General features: G+C 51.5%; 7 protein-coding genes across 7 annotated transcripts; 4 read left to right on the top strand and 3 right to left on the bottom strand.

Moving 5' to 3' along the window:
• Positions 1 to 30: 30 nt before the first annotated feature.
• On the top strand, positions 31 to 2114 carry EDD37DRAFT_644717 (heterokaryon incompatibility protein-domain-containing protein; the record flags this gene model as incomplete). Its single annotated transcript, XM_062817542.1, has 2 exons — positions 31 to 775; positions 1948 to 2114. 2 exons carry the CDS (start codon positions 31 to 33, stop codon positions 2112 to 2114), a joined length of 912 nt encoding a protein of 303 aa, XP_062674825.1.
• Positions 2015 to 3697, bottom strand: EDD37DRAFT_26625 (FAD dependent oxidoreductase). The gene has a single exon (XM_062810893.1). The coding sequence runs from the start codon at positions 3597 to 3599 to the stop codon at positions 2238 to 2240; it is 1362 nt and encodes a 453-aa protein (XP_062674824.1). The 5' UTR covers positions 3600 to 3697; the 3' UTR covers positions 2015 to 2237.
• Positions 3698 to 4198: 501 nt separating this feature from the next.
• EDD37DRAFT_26591 (uncharacterized protein) lies at positions 4199 to 6545 on the bottom strand. The gene has a single exon (XM_062810884.1). It carries the CDS (start codon positions 6443 to 6445, stop codon positions 4211 to 4213), a length of 2235 nt encoding a protein of 744 aa, XP_062674823.1. The 5' UTR covers positions 6446 to 6545; the 3' UTR covers positions 4199 to 4210.
• A 1422-nt stretch (positions 6546 to 7967) lies between these two features.
• On the bottom strand, positions 7968 to 9035 carry EDD37DRAFT_644714 (uncharacterized protein; the record flags this gene model as incomplete). Its single annotated transcript, XM_062817541.1, has 1 exon — positions 7968 to 9035. One exon carries the CDS (start codon positions 9033 to 9035, stop codon positions 7968 to 7970), a length of 1068 nt encoding a protein of 355 aa, XP_062674822.1.
• Positions 9036 to 12705: 3670 nt separating this feature from the next.
• Positions 12706 to 14427, top strand: EDD37DRAFT_26136 (cytochrome-b5 reductase). Its single transcript, XM_062810827.1, has 3 exons — positions 12706 to 13484; positions 13540 to 13617; positions 13671 to 14427. The coding sequence occupies exons 1-3, from the start codon at positions 13202 to 13204 to the stop codon at positions 14246 to 14248; spliced, it is 939 nt and encodes a 312-aa protein (XP_062674821.1). The 5' UTR covers positions 12706 to 13201; the 3' UTR covers positions 14249 to 14427.
• Position 14428: 1 nt separating this feature from the next.
• On the top strand, positions 14429 to 15952 carry EDD37DRAFT_26154 (N-terminal C2 in EEIG1 and EHBP1 proteins-domain-containing protein). Its single transcript, XM_062810831.1, has 3 exons — positions 14429 to 14601; positions 14700 to 14716; positions 14782 to 15952. The coding sequence occupies exons 1-3, from the start codon at positions 14589 to 14591 to the stop codon at positions 15811 to 15813; spliced, it is 1062 nt and encodes a 353-aa protein (XP_062674820.1). The 5' UTR covers positions 14429 to 14588; the 3' UTR covers positions 15814 to 15952.
• Positions 15952 to 19205, top strand: EDD37DRAFT_26181 (uncharacterized protein). The gene has a single exon (XM_062810836.1). It carries the CDS (start codon positions 16091 to 16093, stop codon positions 19064 to 19066), a length of 2976 nt encoding a protein of 991 aa, XP_062674819.1. The 5' UTR covers positions 15952 to 16090; the 3' UTR covers positions 19067 to 19205.
• The last annotated feature ends 96 nt before the right edge of the window (positions 19206 to 19301 follow it).

Here is a 19301-nt window from a genome sequence, read left to right as displayed (position 1 = left end):
GCTAGTTCCTGCAACGTTGCTCTTGGCGTCATGCACCTTGTCGAGATCCAGGCCGGCGGTACACCTTGCCTGAAAACCAACGTCACTGAAGATACGGAGGATGTCCCTCCTTATGCAATTCTGTCGCACACATGGGCACTAAACAATGCGGAGGAATTCACTTTTCAGGACGCAAAATCTGGATCTGTGGACAAGCCTGGATACGTCAAGATCAAATTTTGCCAGAAGCAAGCAATCAAAGATGGTCTGCGATACATTTGGGTCGATACTTGCTGCATCGACAAGACAAATCAAGTCGAGGTCTCCGAAGCCATTATATCCATGTTTCGGTGGTATCAGGAAGCCAAGAAATGCTATGTTTACCTCTCCGACGTCTCGTTCAGTGGTAATGGTACAGAACAAGATAAAATCCAATGTGAGTCAGATTTTCGAAGAAGTAGATGGTTTACCAGAGGCTGGACACTTCAGGAGTTGTTGGCACCTCGAACAGTCGACTTCTTCTCTCGGGAAGGACGTTATCTAGGGAATAAAACCACTCTCAGCCAGCAAATCCATGAGATTACAGGACTTCCGCTCCGTGCGCTCCACGGTACGCATCTGGCCACTTTTAGCGTTGAGGAGCGCATGCGGTGGGCTGCCAGGCGTCAAACCAAGAGAAAAGAGGACCAAGCATATTGCCTTCTCGGTATCTTCAATGTTTTTCTACCACCCTTATACGGAGAGGGTGATAATGCTTTCAATCGGCTCAGAAAAGAGATTAATGAACATTTGAGAGGTAAGTTTCCTGTTCTGTATCCCCGGAGTACTTTGTCGAGATGGAGTCCCTCTGCTATTTCAGCTCCACAGACTACCGCTGTACGTCCGCGCCTCCATTGCTTCAGAATATCCCATCTAACAAGTCCAGCTACTACAGCTCAACACGATGTTCGTGATTCTCTCCAGGAATCGCCAGCAGAGGTCGGCCACACCCTCAAAACGTACGAAGACAGTCTCCTTCAGTGGAATCTCTCAATCCGTCCAAGACCGATTGGGTATACCATTCATTCATTGACATCAACCCCATGCTACGAAGAAGTTGTATGGCCTCTCGGAGATCGTCCTGTTGCAAAAGACGTGTCAAGGACCTTGAAGCTTGTGCCGGATTCTCGACGAAGTCGGTCAATGCCCGGGCACATGCTGCCAGCTTACAAGCTGCCAGGCTTATAGTGACCGTATGAGACGGATCTTCCTCGAAGCTGTCTTAAAGAATGATTATAACGGTCTATTGACGGCGGCCAAACAACGAATCTGCATGGAACATCGGCTGCGGGAGATGGACAGGCTGTACGAGGCGGACCAACGAATGGGAATCGATAGGAGGACAGAGCTTAAGAACAACCGTTTGATTTGGCGATCGATTGAATGAGTCCTAAGACCTCATGAATTACACTGTTCATACTTACGTAGTATTTTGATATCAAATATCACGATGATTGTGTGTTCATAACGCAGCCGTGAGCAATACTCCTCCTATCTTGAACTTCCCTTTCTAGGTACCAGCAGTCCCTCTACCAATACGCCACCTCAACACGAGGCTGCTGCCTAGCGCGCTAAGGCTCTACACGACCCCTACACGACTCCACGTGCTCCTCCGCGGCCCCTGCGACAACGTCGACGTCGAATTCTCCACCCTTATAAGCGCAATTGTCCACATGGGCATCCCCTAGCTTCGTAGGTCTAAGCGACGACCGTCCATGGCTTTGGGTCAGTGGACTAGATGAGAAGCAGAAGCCCATCCCTGATGATGCTCAGGCCCTGGGAGTGCACCTCGCACTGACAGCGAAAGGTACGCCAGATCCACCGCAATGCGCTACGTCCATGGTGCACCTTTGCGATTTGCGATGAGTTCATGCAACAATGACCTCCCTAAGGCTTAAGTACCTAAGTCTGACTGCTATATCCATACAGTCCGCACTCAAGTCGAGACATTCTACTCCGAGGCTCTCAAGGCTGGCGGGACGGACAATGGGGCGCCGGGAGTCAGATCGATGTGTCATCCCAATTACTACGGTGCTTGCGTCATCAGTCCTGCGGGACATAACATTGAGGCGGTCGCGCACTCGGCAGCTACGTGAGCCTCCATCAACTTGTCCTGTTCATGCTGGACATATATAATTCCCCCTGACAACATGTCTGCCGCCCAAATACGAACGACTGGTGAGAGAGGTGCTGAGATACAAGAAGATCCCTCCTGATTATTATTGCAGCTTCGGCCTCTCCCCCGCCATATACTCCCTTGCCACGTTCCTGTTCTCCCTGAACCGTTTCTCCGTGATGTGATACGGCTTCGGCACATCCATCTCACCCACACCCTTCACCTTCCCGCTCACCAAACCAGCCACCGCCCTCGAGCACCCCAATATCCGTGGCATCCCATGCCCCGTAAACCCAGCGACGACAAACACGCCCTCCCGTCCAGGAACCTCTCCAACCCAGGGCATCAGATCCGCCGAGTAGCCCATAACGCCCGTCCAAATATCCGTGACCTTCGCACCCGAATCCTCCCACCCATGGAACAACCGCTGCATATATCCCTCAAAGTACTTCTCCGCGCCAGGAATCAAACTCGAATCATCCACATTATCCCGCCAGTACTTATCATCCAACAGCACAGCCTGCTTCGCCCCTCCAACGACAATACTCCCGTCCGTCCGACTAATCAAGTAATCATACTCTTGAGGCCCATACCGTATCGAATAACTGTTATTCAGCGTAGGCGGCTGTTCCCCTGCCTCAGGCACAGCAATCCGACACGCCACGCCCCGTGCCGGCGTAATCTTCTCGGCAAACTCAGGTAGGAGACTCGACGTATACGCATTGGCCGCGACGACGACTTTCTTCGCGCGAACATCGCCTCTAGCCGTCTTCACCACCCACCCACTCCCACTCCTGCCGAGGCTAACGACAGACGTATTCGTCTGCAAATTCGCGCCCCAACTCAAACACCGTCTGAGCAAATGGCTAACAAGTTTATAAGGCCACACCGTCCCCGCGGTATACGAGTAACAGCACAGCGCACCCCTAACCCCCGACACCCGTTCCGCCTTCTTCGGATCACTAACAAAATGTAGATCCGCAGGAAACTTGTACCCCCTCTCTTTCATACGTCGGTACGCCTTGACCGTAGGCTCCGCGACCTTGGGGTCTGTAAAAACATCAATCCCCCTCGTCAACTCAAAGTCGCAGTCTATCTCCTCTTTCTCGACCAGCCTCTTCACCTCAAACACCTGGTCCGTCTCAAACTTTGTAAGGCTCTCAGCGACATCTGGCCCATAAGTGTTCTCATATAGTGCCGCGTTAAAGTATACGTCTGGTTTTAAATGGCCGCCATTACGCCCCGTGGCGCCGGAGCACGCGTCTCGCGCTTCGAGGATGAGGACTGATGGTCTATCTTCCTCGTCCTCGAGCAAAGAATGAGCGGTCGCGGCGCCGACGTAGCCTGACCCGATGATCGCGACGTCGACTTCTTGCGGCAATGTCTCGGTGGTTCTGTGTTTGGACAACTCGGATGGGTATGAGAGCCAGTACGAGGTCATCGGCGAAGGGTGAGGGCGAGACATGGTTACCTGTGCAAGGCAACGAGCGTGTAGACACCTGGAGGACAGAGAGGAAGTGTCAAGTTAGCAATATGTCGAGAACATCCCTCACCTTTCTTAGATGCACGCCCTATGTCTTGAACAGGACGTCAAAAGAGTCCGGATAAGTCCGTTGCCCGCGGTTGGCTGATACATGAACCCTAATCCACTAACAGTACCCTATGCTCCGCATTCTTTGCAGGTCGTATCTCGCTGGAGCCGAGCAGTATGCGATAGCACTTGATATCTCAGAGACACATGCAGGGAGAGCACAGAGAACCGTACGTGGTATGGCAGTGAGATCTCAATGCGGCAACTGCCTAAGAGGGGTCAACGCCTTATCGATAAGATATCAGACTGGCAGCAAGATGACGTTGCCGTCCCGCAAGCGTGATGGCCTCGCACAGTGGCCCCAGACAGGATCAGACTGCAACCTGTCAAGGCAACATAGTTATTCGAGACAGCATGGGCTGTGTGCATATCGAGGATATATACATAAAGTTTGGTTATGCTCAACGCTGCAGAAACATTTCATGATGACAACGGTCGTGAAACACGCCACAGCCCTGTGAAGACAAGTAAACGCCGTGCTCCCTTCATGACCCCTGGCTACCCGTCTCAGCCTTGTTCTTGAGTCGATTGATCAGGCTCGAACTTCTGTTTCGATTCTCACTTTCCACCGTCATGGCACGAAACCTCTGCGAGCTCGACACACTTCCTGGACTATCTGGAGGTGCAGGACCCTCCAGCTTGCCAATCTGAGCCATGAGCACTGTGTTCTCCTTCTGCAAGTCGCCGATTTGGCGTGTAAAGATCTCTTGTTCCTTCTTCAACAACTCAAGCTCTGCTCGAGCCTCGTCCCTTTCTCGAGTAAGACGAGTTTTCTCATCTTTGTCTTCCTGCTTTCGTTTCTTGTCTGCCAGCTTCTTGGCTTCTTTTTCTTTCTTCTGTTCCAGTTTGGCCAACTCCTTGCTATATTTCTCCTCGTGTTTCTGGAGCTCTTTTTGATGCTTCGCTTCCGCCTTTTTCGTGGCTTCTTTCTCTTTCTCCGTCTGCTCGGCGGTTTGACTAGACAACTTTTCACGTTGCTGCGCAAACTTGGCATCCAAAGCGGCTTTGCGCTCTGTCAGCTTTGCAAGATCTTTGTCGTGCTGTGACACGATTTGACTGTCCCCAGAGACCGATTTGGACGAGGCCAAGGGATCAGAAACAAGATGAGAGTCGGCAGAGGCGAAAGAGAGACTCGAAACAGTAGACGAGGCGTCGTCGTCGTCATGATGGAATGTCACTCGATGGTGTATGCCTGCATCTGTTTCACCGGAACCGTTTTCAGTCTTTTCAGTCTTTTCAGCCTCCAACGATGGACTAGCCTTTGGTGTCAGATTGGGGAAATGGTCTTTGACAACCTGTGGCGTATAGCTGTTCAGCGTTTCCGTCATGCTCGACAACAGTGTCGAAGAGGACGATGAAGGCGGGTCTTGCTCTGGTATTGGGTCTATGGGTGAGAGCGCTTTGGGTGTTTGAGGTGCGGACTGATGACCTGACTGATTGCCTTCCTCATGCTCGCGGATCCCAGCCAATGTCCCGTTCGCTTCCCAACTGGCGAAGCTTTCTCGTCGATGAGGTTCTGGTCTTGACCCTGCCGTCTCACCAGTCTCCTCCTCATCTTCTCTTTGGCACGCCCAATCAAGGAACTTCACAGCGTCGGCGCAGATGCTGCCAGGTGTTCCCCTCTCAACCATAAATCGAGGAACGCTCCCACCAGGATCGCTCCGAGTCACCATTATCCATTCCACCGGATTTTCTTCGAGATCATGATGGTTGCCTGAATCATGGTCTTGCGTTGGGGATACACCAACCGTAGCGCTTCTTCTCCTGCTTGCGGGAGATGCCTCTCTATTCGCGGAACCATTTTCAACTTTCAGATGCCTGTCGTCATCGTGGGTGGAAGAATGATGCTTTTCAGCATTGTGTAGTAGTACGTCTTTCTCCAGCGATGGAGAGTGTGGTCTGTGGTGACTACTTAGGTCGGTGGAAGAGGTCGTAGCCTTCAATTTCCGGGGTATCTCTCGGATGAACTCGACTGATTCATACTGGCCTCGAATAAAGCCGTCTTGAGGTTGCGTTTTGGGATGATTGCAGGGTTTGGAAATGATCATGTAGTGCCGAGGAGCCAGCTCAGGTGACTTGTGGCCTTCACCTTGTGGCTGGAGTGCTTTAGAAGAAGTAACCAAGAGGGTGACAAAGTCTCGTGGTGTTGTTGGTCCCGGGAACTGCGCACTGAGTCTGTAGACTTCGACCTTGCCTCTGTTAGGGACAACGATCTCTTCGACTTTGGTCTCTGCGCCTATTCCTCTGATGTTGCCTTCACCTGGGGCGCCCTGCACCGCTAACGATGTAGGAAACTCTCGTTCGAAGCCTCGCTTGAAACGAGCAAAGCCCAAGCCTTCATGTACACTTCTGCGAGCAAACCAAGCTCCCTTCCCGTCCTTTCCGCTGGCTTTGTACACTGAGATACCCAGTGGGTTTTCTTTTGCGGAGAGCTTAACCGGCTTGCCCCAATCTTTCTGAAGTGCTGCATATTCTGCTGGAGGTGGAGGAGCTCGGGCAGACGAAGTTGTCATTTCCGATGCACCCGAAGCCATGGAGCCTGTCGTGTGCCCACGAGGTCGGTGAGAAGGATCTGCATCAGGTATAGGGATCGATTCGACTATCGTTTGAGCTTCTGAGAAGAGATTGGTCAGGTACTTGTCCAGCTCTTCCGACTGCTGCGGGACCTCGGAGAAGTCGCAGGGCGATAGAGCCTTTAGAGCTGAATGTAGATTCGCCATGTTGGGAAGTCTTTCGGTCGTCACGGCCAGAACTCAATCACTACTGGTAAAGAGTAGGTGATCACAGGCAACACGGTGAGTCGAGGAGGGGCGGTATGGTAGGACGGTACGATAGTGGTTTGTGGTTGAGATAAAGGTCATGTTCGGACTAAGAAAGACCAGGATTACAAGCAGACAAGCGACATTCTGAGACGGCGATCTAAAGAGGGGAAGGAACTGAGATAGATCTCGTATCTAAACGGTAACAGGTCGAGCATTGAGGCAAGGTGTGACGGTGTTCATCATGATGACTGAGCAGTGGCTTTCCTGCAAGAGTTACAAGTGGTAAAGTCAATTTATCACGATCTCGCAAGTTGGAGAGCGCAGCAGGCAAAGCCCATCGTCATAATTGTACCGTGCACCACAGGCACCGCCAATAAACTTCTGGGTCAGTGGGCATTGTAGCTGCACTGATGTACACTTTTGGTTCCTTGATTATGAGCCGAGGCCTATAAACGCCGGACACCCCGCTACCATCAAGCCTAGGGGAACCGTTTAGCCTTTAGTTCCACAGGCGGTTAGGCTAGATTTCGTATCCTGCTCCCAGGGTATTATACTGAGTATTCTACACACTCGCCCAAGAGCTTTAAGAGACAAAGAAAGGTCTAAAAGGTTAGGAAAATGTTCACATTTGTTTGAGATTATCTTTATGTGTCGAGACATCTCGCCTCGTGTATACCAGCATCTGATTCCTCCTCCACTCAGTGGAACGGAAGGCTCTCTTCGACACCAGGCCGAAGATATAGGAGATGACCCTATAAACCACACTTCACTTCATGGAAAAGGCGCAAAGGCTCGTCATGATCACACATGCAAAGTCACAGACCTGGAATGTTGTCACCACCAGCCACAGGCGTGGTGACATGCAATCATGATCGATCCTCTGCGACAACCCATCAGATGTTGTGCAGTAAGGCAGCAATACTGACATCTCAGATGCAACACATTGCTACCCTGCCGGTGTTTCGACCTGAGACTATGGTCAACCAGTGACCATGATCAAGGAACAAAACAGGCTTGTCAGTCGTGTGTCAAGAAGGACTAGCCTTCTGTAGAGACACAATTTGACAGCAAACCGGCTTCCCAAACGTAACCCATGCATATATCCCGTAGCCGTGAGGCTGTCCGATCTGGCGAAAATGCGGGACTGTATCCAACCCAGGGATATCATGTATGCCAACAAGCCGACCTGCCGCTGTTGTATCGCAAAACCCAGAAGACATAATAAAAATGAGAAACGACTCAACAACACCACGCTTGCTCAAAATCAGACCATGTCCCCATATTATCCTGTTTGTCCTATATCGAATGCAGAGTGGTATCCTTGTGTCGCTAAACTGATCAGAAAAACTCCTTTTTTGAATGCTGATGATATCAATGTTCCGCACGCGTTTGACCGACCGCTTTTGATGAGGGCTGCCCGGTTCGGCAGACCGAGAAGTGTCCTAGGTGAAAAGTGTTACAGTGCCGGATGCTTCGTCTGTCACATTGCTGTCGCATATGGCATCGCGTATTCTTGGTACCGGTCCCAACCAAACGCACTTAGCCCTGCTGTTGTGCTGCAGGGTTGGTGTTGCGTCAGCATGCTAGGCAAAGGCAGAGCTGCGAATGACGAGGTAGTGACTGGAGCACTGTAAGCGGGCGCGCTGTAGTATTGAGGTGCACCATATGCAGCTGAAGTATATGGCTGGCTGAACGAAGGAGTCGGCGATGGAAGCTGAATATCGTGTACGCCAACGCTCGTCCACATGTGCGGGTTTGAATCGCAGGACGAGACGGGGCTTGGACTTGACGGGATAATCTTCCATGCCTCGACGGGGGCTGGATGCATGGCTTGCATGTGTTGTGAATGCCACCATTGTTCAGCTCCTGTAGAACTCGGTAGAAGAGGAGTCGGCCGAACAACGTCCACGATCCTAGGAGGAGGAGGTAGAAGTGGTACATAGAGTCCCGTGATGGCGGCCCGAACTTCGTCGCTGCGACCACACAGGAGTTCACCCGCACCTTCTTCTTCCATTCCTTCTAGAGCGTGAACGTTGGTCCTGTAGACAAACTTGTTGGCGGCTTGAACAAACTCCTGCTGTAACTTCTTCAGCTGTTGCTCCTTCTCAGACCAAGTCCAGGTCTTGGCGGACGTGTCGACGGAGAAGATGTCTTTGTGATATTCGACCAGCGATTCAATAGTGTCTGATGTGAGCTTGAAGGCGACCTCGTTCTGTGAGACCATGTCAACATGGACGACATAGGCCTCGACGTGGATCAATTGATAGTTGAACAGGGCTTCCACCAGAGGGTTAGAGTCAGTCCGTAGTTCCGACTCGGGCGCTTTCGGGACCATAAGGGAGCACAGATGCCAGATTGCATTGGCAGACGATAGGGTCTCGGTCAGACATCTCGTGTGTTGGGGGACACTGTTCAATGGCCGCTTGATCTTGTTAACTCTCTTCAAGGTGGCTGTCAACCAAGGTTCGGCTTTGGCGTTCAGTACGACATTGCAGTCGGATCTCGGGGCAAAAGCAGCCGCAGATGCGGGTAATAATATCGTCGGCATTATGAGTTACTGATTTGTGTATAGGATATTGTCTGGTAGGACATTCGATATAGAAACAGGGTGGGGCTTGGCTGACCAGGCAGAAGCGAAGACGGGTTTCTAACAAGTGAAAGTAGATGGAGAGGATGGTCTTCTCTGCGGCGGTCCCAACGAGGGAAGTAGTATGCGCGCCTTGTGTAGAGACAGGGCCGGGAATGAGGTGTTGAAGATAGAAGGAGAGGGTGGAATGGCGGGGATGACGAAAAGGGCAAAGGAAGGGCCTGGATATTAAGAAGGAGGAGAGAGCCGTACCTTATATCGTGGGCAGGTGAGAAAAGTAGCGTCTACATGTCTTGATAGGTTGGAATCATGATGAGCTAAAGATGGGACCTGGGCAGGCGCAGCAAAGGACGAAATATGCAGTGGGATGGAGTCGACGAGTAGAGAGAAACGAGGTGGAGGAGGCGAAAAAGAGATAGAAGAGGCGCAGGCTGTACGTTAGGCATCACCAGCATCCCCCATAGGCATAAAGTTCTTACCTGGAGAGGCCGAGGGGAGATCTGCCAGTGCCGGCCATGCCAAACATCCACTTTTTCTTTACCCGGGCTTCGGCACGCTCCCACGCTCCCTTCAGTTGAACTTTGCCTCCCTCCATCTCACCAGTCTTTTTCTCTCTGCCATCTCCACCCAGCACCGCTCACTTCATCGTCAATACTTCTTTTTCATACCCTGCCGCTACGTTTGCAGCTTGCATATACGCTACTGCACGTCGAGAGCAACCTTTGCTGCTGAGCATCGTTGCATCTGACTTTCCCACTGGTTGCACTGACTTTACACACTCCAGCTGACCCTGTTTCCGTCCCGACTGACCTGCTGCGAATACCTTTCTGCCAGCTGCAAAGAACAAGCCATGGCTGTTTAGCCCCGTATGCAAGATCAGGCCAGCTTCTTGCTCGCCTTTCCGTCCTCGCTTCTTTACTGGTGGCCTTCCTCCAGCTGCCGATGCTTCTCGAAATCAACGAAATCTCAACGTACACTCGAGAAAGATTGCCAATATCCGACCGTGATCAAGGCTGTAGTCAACCTCATCCAAACCCAGGGAAAATCACAACATCAGTGGCTATCATTCTCGGGCAGCATGCCTGTTTGGAGACTCGGCTGGCGCCGATATAAGCGTAACCCGAGATGATTTTCCTTTCCAGAAGAACCAAATTGTCCGAAAGAGGTTTCCAGATACCCTAATCCTGGTCCTTTGGGACACTTCGTAAACGCATGGCTTTCTTTGATGATGCTGATCATGGCTTTGGAGACGGTGGCAAACGTCCTCAATCTTACGACCGCTCAATCACACACGTCCATCACAGCGAAGAGCCAGAAGTCTACCATTTTCCCGGGCCATGAAACAGAATCTTTCCGATGGCGGGATATGTCTATGTCAGAGCTTATAGGAGGCACGGGTTCGACTGCACTCGCAGTTGGCGCCCTCGTAGAAACTGACCCAAAACTTGACGTCCTTCTACAAAGTATGACCCTGAGGCATCGGCGGCTGTCTCAAAGCACGAGGAGGACTTACACGGACACGAACACCATTTGCAGACCCAAAATGTGGTACGACTTCATCTTGTTTCAGGAACACGGAGGACCATATGCAAAGGCTTATAAAAGTCCGGAGCGTCACTCGAGACCAGTCGAGATCAGGACGTCCAGAAGGGCATGTTTGATGACTGGAAGATGGCAAAGACGGCATGACCAGTCGATGGCAGTTGAAGGCAAGTCGTTGCAAATCCGCCCGAGCTAGTTAGCGGAAGCCAGCTGAGGTGATCCTCGTCAAAGAGCACTTCTGCACATGCATTGGTCGGTCAAGCCGGGCGTTGGCGTCGTACACTAATGCAAGATCCCTGTTGGCCTATATCATTGGCTATCGAGCCCTTTTGGACTGGCCATCGTGCAGAATCATGTGATGGTGCTTGAGTCCTGTTCTTGAAGATGCGAAGAGTCTGGGAACAAGATATCAGGTTGCAGCAGCCGCCCATGCAGTCCATCTCCGAACGGTGCTGTTTCAGACATTATTTCCACGACAAGTCACAGTGAGGGGATGACGACTGGTGACGCTGCCCGAAATCCACCGAAAGATCAACACCCGGGTTACGCGATTCATGTGGCAAAGACGTTTCCATGCTTGAGGCTGAGGCCGATCACCTGTGGCGCAGACTTGAACATTCGGTCACGCCGGTCAACGTCGATCACGTGCCCGGGCCACCTTCTTGCCGGTGGACGTTACAGTACTGAGGTCTCACAAAAGGACTTTCAGTTCTTGTTGTCACTCATTAATTAACTCCAAGCAGCAGTGATGAGCGAACAAACACGTATGCAATCGGTCTTGGTGTTTTCTCCGGCGCAAATGTGCAGATGACCCTCGTTTGCATCCACTTGATGAATTGAAGCGTGATGGTCGTTAGAAAGGCTGCAGATCTCTTCGCATCACTTTCTGTCGGCTCATCCATCGGGCTCGAAGGTGGTCAGAGAATGGCACGACTTGCATTTCGGCAGTCTGCAAGACACGGCTACCAAAAGTTTCCAAATCATGCTGACAAGTGAAGGTCTCTCGGTCGCATCTTGTGCCTGATCCATTGTTTCTTGCAACTTGTTTGCCCTACATACCTACGTGAAAATGTTGTCCGGGTCCAGCATCAGCTGAGCTGATCAACTTTTGAGTTCCGTACAAACGCAGCGAGGGGAGCCACGGGAAACGGTACCGAGATGGGAAAAGTCACTGATCACCAAAAGCTCGTGTTGAAAGCTCGTGTCGAGGATGAGTCGATAACGGTACTTTACGGATCAGGAGGGAGCGCAAAGTGGTCTTGCCATGTTGACATCGTTTCGTTGATTGTTGTACGACGGGTACTTCCCTTGTCTCACAAGGATCGATGATTTCCCACTACAAGGCAAAATATCCAGTCCTGCTTGTTACCGATCGCGTGTCTGCTGTGGAACGGAGCCAACGACATTTTGTGAGACCTTGCTTGGCTGTGGAAGGAGTGCTGATGCAACTACAGAACCCCATGCTTTTCCAAGACGCCGGCACTGTTGCCCACAAAGTTTAAGGCCCTTGCTTCCGGGGACTCGGTCTATATACACCTCCCACCTCCTTCGCTTTGACCTCATCCCCCTCACTCGCAGGAACATTTTCCCCATGCATCACACGGAAGTGCCCAAAAGGTTGATACCAAGCAGAATCTCCCCATGTTCCTGCCTGTTTGAAGGCATACTCTACGAACTTGAAAAACTCCACACACCTGGGGCATGGAAATGGTACAATGTACGTACATTATCTTGTGCTTCCGGGGCTGAGATTTTCTGCACATTTCTCATTGCGTCCTTGCTCGTAAGCTCGTTGGACTAGCATTATAGATGGTAAGCTGTGACAACAACTCGACTTGAGCCTGGGATATTGCCTGCATCCTCGCTCCGTATCTCTCAAATATCAGGGGCTTCAACAAGTGCTGAGAACGAAGACAGTAGCCTGGGACTTCTTCTCCTATTGCGCCACAGCCTTGCGAACAAAGCAGAGCGATAAGCCCAAAAAGGGGTGGATAGCGTAATGCTTGATCAAAGCACAGGCCTAGGAAGAAGGTGAGTTATTTTTGGAATTGGGCTGGGCCTACTTAGAGTGCGGGTGTTAACGTAAGGCTGCTTGGACGGCCGACTCGGTGGTGAATCACGCCGTAATACTGGCAAGGTAGCCAGGTCAGAGTATGGCGTAGACGGCCTGTAGAGGGGACGCCTAAAGCACGTGAAGGAACCCCTGTCGGAGAGCGAAGAGATCGGTGGTTGCCCTTCCCGGACTCCGACTAAAGCTCCCCATCCCGGTGACAGCTAAGTGTTCTTTCCCAACACCACCAAGAGACATTCAATTGTCAACAGTTACAATTCTTTCACTTGAAATCGGTTTTTTTCTTTGCGTCACTTAGATCAGCATAGACTCCGGTGCTGTCTCTGTTCGGGGTTCAATCATACTTTGGCGTCGGTCTCGTTGGGTTCCCGAGTCATTTATTGTTATTCGTGGACATTATCACGACCTTACTTCTCGTCCAAACCCAGGAAGGCGCCTGTAGAACACCAGGGTCCCTGTCACTAACGGCCAAAAGTCTTCATCCAAGTTCCCATTGCATAAGTCAGCTCTCACGATGTCCGGATACCTTCGCACGTCTTTAAGAGTGGCCGGTGTGGCCGCTGCCGGCGCTGGAGCCGCTTACGCTGGACACCACTATTTGACCACCACATCTTTCTTCGTCACCACAGCACACGCCGAGTCTTTACCATCGGACTCCAGAGCTGCGTTGAAGAAGATGACATGGAAGGGCTTTACGGAGCTCAAGCTCCAAAGTACCGAACAAGTCAACCACAATGTCAAGAAATTGACATTTGCTTTGCCTGATGATGAATCCATTACTGGCCTCGCTCCCATCAGTATGGTCACTACCATCCCGTTTGTGTAGCCAGACAGTTACTGACCGGCTTGCAGCATCTCTCCTGACCAGACACACTCCCGAAGGAGCTTGGATTCCGGTCTTCAGACCCTATACGCCAGTGAGCGAGAACGGTAAGATGACATTTGTTCCCCACGACGATTTCTTACTAATTGATATCCTGCAGATGTGCCAGGTACCGTGACTTTCATGGTCAAGAAATACCCCAATGGCAAGGGTTCGGGGAAGATGCACTCCATGAAGCCTGGTGACTCGTTGCTGTTCAAACCTTTGCATGAATTCGACTATAAACCCAACCAATACTCTGCTATCACCTGCATAGCTGGCGGCTCTGGCATCACTCCCATCTATCAATTGACTCGTGCCATCCTCAACAATCCCGAGGACAAAACAAAGATCGCTCTTGTGTACGCCAACAACAGCGCGGAGGATATTCTGTTGAAGAAGGAGTTTGACGAATTTGCTCAAAAGTATCCTGATCGCTTCACTCGATCCTACGTTGTCAGCACCATCACGCCCCAGAATGAAAGCGAGTACACAAAAGGTTACGTCAACAAGGAGCTGCTCTGCAAGGTCATGCCGCACAAGCTGAACGAGCGGAACGTCAAGGTCCTTGTCAGCGGTCCCCCTCCCATGACCGCAAGCATTGCTGGTGCTAAAGGAGGGTTTGGCTGGACTCAGGGGAGCCTAGGAGGTGTCCTTGGAGAGCTGGGTTACACCAAGGAAGAAGTCCACAAGTTCTAGGATGGTAACCAACCAGCTGGAACGTTATCCGATGTTTGTATTACTAGAGCGAGCATAGATCATATGGGTTTGGGAAGGCATTAGGCATAGGTAGACAATATCCCTTCTCTGCAAGGCTGACTAATACTAAAGTGGTCCATGCTTAAATCGGCCGAAACAACTCCGTCTTATCTTCGATTTCGAATGGCACTATCCTCTGTCCATCATCGCAGGTATACGCAATCCTGCATTCGGCCCAAAAGCACATGTGAAGCGGACCGGAGTGGGAAGGAATCTCCACCGATGATTCTGTCTGAGCGCAAGTGAGAATGGCCTGAGTGAAATGTGACGTTCTGCAGCCATGCAGGCATTCGGTACGCTTTCTACTTCTCTCTTCCTAACCATGCAACCTGCGCCTGTCTGTCAAGGACTATGCTCCGGAAGCAAGCGCTGACGAATGTTACCTTCACAGTACCCAAGAATCGAAAGGTATTCATCCGCCTGTCAATCCCAAAGACTCCGCGACCATGTACTGATCTACTGTGCCCATCCAGCCCAAGTTCGATCTCACCCTGCGCATCATTGACTTGACCAATATCCCGCTCATCTACGGTACGGCCTGTGTCAGATGGCACCTACCCTCCTCCAACGCAGCCGAACACCGCGGCCGGACTGAAAAGGCAGCCATCCTCGAGCACAGAGCAACATGGGACTACAACAAGGAGATCCCGGTGCGTTTAACGATCGACAAGACGGGCATGCTGCAGGAATGCGAACTCCAATTTGAGATCTTGCAAGAGTTTGACGAAAGCGGAAGAGGTGGTCGAGTCCATCTCGGTAATGTCAAGCTCAATCTCGCCGAATATGCGCGACTGCCGGAAGACGCCATAAACGACGCCCAGGACGAGAATGAAGATGGCGGCATTACACGCAGGTATCTACTGCAAGACAGCAAGGTGAACAGTACATTGAAGATTGGCATCAAGATGAAACAGACCGAAGGCGACACCAACTTTATCGCGCCTCCGCTTAAGTCGGCCATGGTCATTGGCGGCATAGCCGGAGTCTTGTCTACAGAAGCCGGAGAAGGAGATGATATACCAAGCATCACGAGTAAGACTAGGGAACTGTCGGAAGCGCAGGATATCTATCGGCGTACTCTGGCTGCCACCTGGGCGTGTCAGGCAGGAGAGTTACCGCCGGACAAATTGATCGAGGACATCTTCGCTGGCGGTGGTGGAGGGCGCCTGCCCGCAATGCATAAACCGAGCTTGGAGGCCAGAATGGGACTGCGCGAAGAAGGCATGGGTAGTAGCTCGAGCGACGAGATGAAGAGACCAGTCACGCCGCCTCAGCGTCTCATGCCGCAAACGGCGCATCGAAGTCCAGGCCATAGGCGGGTGAGCAGTCGGGATTCGCCGAATGCGACGCCGACACAGTCGGCTTTCGGTGGGAGATCGAGCATTGAGCAGCAAATGCAGGCGAGTCAGCAGGATCATCGGCGAAGGGACAGATCGGATATTAGTGAGCATAGCGAGTTTGAGTTGAGGGACGATTTGAAGAGTTGGCAGGTCCGAGTTAGATAAGGACGCTCCCTTGTCACATCACATACATGCAAGATTCCATCTTGTCTCAATGATATCAGGCGGACAGTATTGGCTGAGAGTATGAGACATCTAACTCTCTCCCATTCACATGCAGAATGCTTGAAGCTCCCATGCCGCCAAGGCTGTATACATTTTTTGCGGAGAAGGCGCAGCCTCTCCAACTCTGCATGTATCGTTGTTCACTTTTACCCAACGCCTACTTTCCGCCCATATCCTTGTTCTTGCAGTTTCTCATGGCCCATGAGGCCAGTCATATATGTTCAAACGCTTATCGAGGTCGGCCTACGTCTGCCTAAGATGTCAGAAGAATCTTGCCAGAAACGATCCGCAGTCTCTACGAACGGCAGACCTTGCCTCCGCCTTCGTACCACGACGATGGCAAAGCAGTGCGGCCGCAGCCCACGTCGAAGATGACGATGATAATCACGTCGATCGTATCCCTCAACAGCCACCCTCTGGTACAGAAAATCCTGGCCGTCCCAAGGATTATAAGTATCGAAGATGGAAACCGAAGCGCACCGCAGAGCTGGGGGTGAACTCGCTGGGAAAACCTGCCGAAGTATTGATCCTGCCTTCGAAGGACCGCTTCATACCACGAGTTCCCGACGACGGTGATGACAAAGAAGATGTCCGGGCTATGGTGCAACAGGCACTCGACTTCGAGAAAGAGCCTCTAAAACTCGAAGACCTGAGGACCAACATCGAACAAGTCCGGTCTGTGATCGGCAAGGAACGGGGTCAACTGGAGGTATCCGAGTGGCAGGCTTTGAAAACACATCTGAAGAAAGGATTCAGCTTACATCAGTTGCGGCGTTACATTGTTGCTATGGCAAAAACATCTGTGACTCCAAACCAGGATACCCAGTTTCTCAGACTGGGTAAACCCGATCTGGTTCAACATATAATCCAAGAAGTCTGGGGTTTCACAAAGCCTGCAGCAGCCAACATGGATGCTTCCAAAACGCTAGTCTCACTTAGCATCAATGTGGGCCATGAGGCGAAGCTGGGATGGTTCTTGACAGACAGCCGCCAAAACTTGAAGAAGATTTCGGAAGAGTGCAATGTCCAGATTGATATCTTCAAAAAGCGAAAAAGAATCATGGTACGTGGCCCTGCTGTGCAGGCTAACGCTGCGTTTCAAAAAGTGAATCGCCTGGCGAAAGACCTCACGCTGGTTCAAATCCATCTTACTGGCACCGTTGGTAACACATATCGCGACCCCGCCTTGCAAGATCGCGTCAAGGCTTTCCTGAAAACGGTGGAACAGAAGTATCAGGTCTACATCTCGCTCAATGACATTGGCGACCACATCAAGCTGGTACATGACAAACGTCCAAACTCAGGAGCGCATGCTCATCGCGAGATTTTGCTTGCTGCTGAAAACTTTGTTGAGTCACAACAGGTCGCCGTCTGGAACACTGAGTCGCGAAGCCAGACGACTATGATGCCCTGTCCAACGCCCACTGAATTCTCCTCGGATCTGTATCAACTACCATGGACCAGGCAGGTTGCTTTGAAGAGCAATCCGCAGCCTACAGCAACGACAGTCTCTCCACCTTCGTCCGCGACGAAGTCACTGGTGGATGACATCGAAAGGCTGTTTCATCGGACTTTGTCAATGAAAAAAGTACATTTTGCTCGCGACGGCATGCACGGCGACTTCGGTGTCAAGTTTGGGCGGGCACTCTCTCGGGACAACGCTGGTCTTCACAAGGACACCACGGATGAGGTTGTCGCTCACACAGGCTCGAAAGCAGGAGAACATCCGATGACCGTGGCTCCCTCGGAGCATAGAGCAATTTCCGCATCGAATGAACAGCAGATGGACGGCATCGATCAAGGTGTTGATGAAAAGGCAACCGTGGTGGGGACAGAAATAGGCGACTCGTCTGAAGGACTCAAACCTTATGCCACACCAGGTGTCCAGAGCTCTCAGCTGAAAGGGGCTGATACTGTTACCAAGTCAAATGCTGCGGACACTCGGGCCGCCAACATGATTCGGAGTGAACCCAGTAGAGCATCGATGAATGAAGGTGCCGAACGCGGACGCCCAAGTTTTGTCGGCGACATAGCATACTTGATGCAGCTACTTGCACCGATGAAAGCCTGGGCACCAAGACGGCCGGCAAGCAGCCGCGTCGATTCTGATGCTCAGGCAATTCTCCGCCTCGAACTTGCACCTCTTCCCAACAGTTCGAAAGCCAAACGGTATCCTAGCTTTGAAATATTCATTTCTGTTGGGGACGGAAAGAAACCACAACTCACGCTGACTAGATTGTCGGCAATTTACAAAAATCAGTCTTTCATCGTTCTTTGTCCCGGTCAGGAGGTTGACGTGGAATTTCGTGGAAGGCTTCTACGAGATTTGTGGTACCAGGGTGCTGAGCCAACCAAGGTGGTGGAGCCCATGCTCAAAGGGATCAGAGATTACATTGGCAAGGCTCAAGCCCAGGGAGTTACCCAGTGGCTATTCTCGCCATTCGTAATGTTGAGCATGCACCAGTCGCTTGTACGTGAGGCGCAAGCCGCTCAATTCAAAGTCGGAGATGCCATCGCCGAGAGAAAGGAGTCGCTTCTGAGGCACCACAAGCCCCTCGACAAAACGGAGTATGTGCTACAATCTGTCGACGTGATGGATGTCGATTCACGGGTAGTCACAGTCCTCACACACGAGCACGATGACAAAAACATTCCTTTGGGGGTGCATCAGCTGTGTTTGGAACACATTACGCTTACTGGCGCCAACTCGACGAGGCAAGAGCTTCGCCTTGCAGAAGGATCTGTTCTGTACACGCCTAAACTTGCATCTCCAGAGATTCGGCTTCTGGCACGCACCGCCTTGGAAATGTCACAATGTCTTGGTCACGACCATACAAAGGGTTTCGGGATAACGCCCCTCCACCAGGGATTTCAACTTCCACGGGAATTCCAGCCTGATGTGAAGACACCGATAGGTTCCAGGGTCCTACCGGGTAAGAAGCCCCATCGTGAACCCCGGGCGGCAAAGAGGTCGAAAGGTGAAGACTTAAAGGTGCGTGAAGCGCCTGTCAACAACACAGGTCAACAGCTGTCGCCACAACCAGTCGAAAAGACGGCCGAAGAAGCAGACCAACAAACCTTAAAGCAGCCCATTGCGGCGCAACAGGGAGACGTCAAGGCTGTCAAAGAGCCAGGTAAGACCATAACTCCCAAGAAGTCAGCCAAATCTCGTGCTTGGAAGAAGAAGAACTGAGTTGGCGAGAAAGTCACCGCAATACAATCTCGCAGCTTGTCCGGCTGTGATGCTGTTGGTGGATACCGGTCATTTATGTACCACCATCGAAACGAGATATAATATGTATTTATAATCTACTAGAACCGTCCTCGTAATTGGGGTTGTAGGATCTGTTGGCTCTCTGGATCTCTGCAACTTCATAGGTGGGCTTGGATCATGTACATCTACCTCCTTCGCTGCGCAGCCAGTGTTA

This window comes from Exophiala viscosa (assembly GCF_022695815.1).
Source record: "Exophiala viscosa unplaced genomic scaffold EDD37scaffold_1, whole genome shotgun sequence".
Lineage (NCBI taxonomy): Eukaryota > Fungi > Ascomycota > Eurotiomycetes > Chaetothyriales > Herpotrichiellaceae > Exophiala > Exophiala viscosa.
This window is presented reverse-complemented; position numbering and strand designations above follow the sequence as displayed.

Excerpts from the sequence above, each read along its gene's own strand:
- EDD37DRAFT_26181 (XM_062810836.1), top strand. The coding sequence starts at position 16,091 with ATGTTCAAACGCTTATCGAGGTCGGCCTACGTCTGCCTAAGATGTCAG.
- EDD37DRAFT_26136 (XM_062810827.1), top strand. The coding sequence starts at position 13,202 with ATGTCCGGATACCTTCGCACGTCTTTAAGAGTGGCCGGTGTGGCCGCT. Across the intron at positions 13,485-13,539 it reads TACTGGCCTCGCTCCCATCA|CATCTCTCCTGACCAGACAC; the intron begins GTATGGTCACTA and ends ACCGGCTTGCAG. Across the intron at positions 13,618-13,670 it reads TACGCCAGTGAGCGAGAACG|ATGTGCCAGGTACCGTGACT; the intron begins GTAAGATGACAT and ends GATATCCTGCAG.
- EDD37DRAFT_26591 (XM_062810884.1), bottom strand. The coding sequence starts at position 6,445 with ATGGCGAATCTACATTCAGCTCTAAAGGCTCTATCGCCCTGCGACTTC.
- EDD37DRAFT_26625 (XM_062810893.1), bottom strand. The coding sequence starts at position 3,599 with ATGTCTCGCCCTCACCCTTCGCCGATGACCTCGTACTGGCTCTCATAC.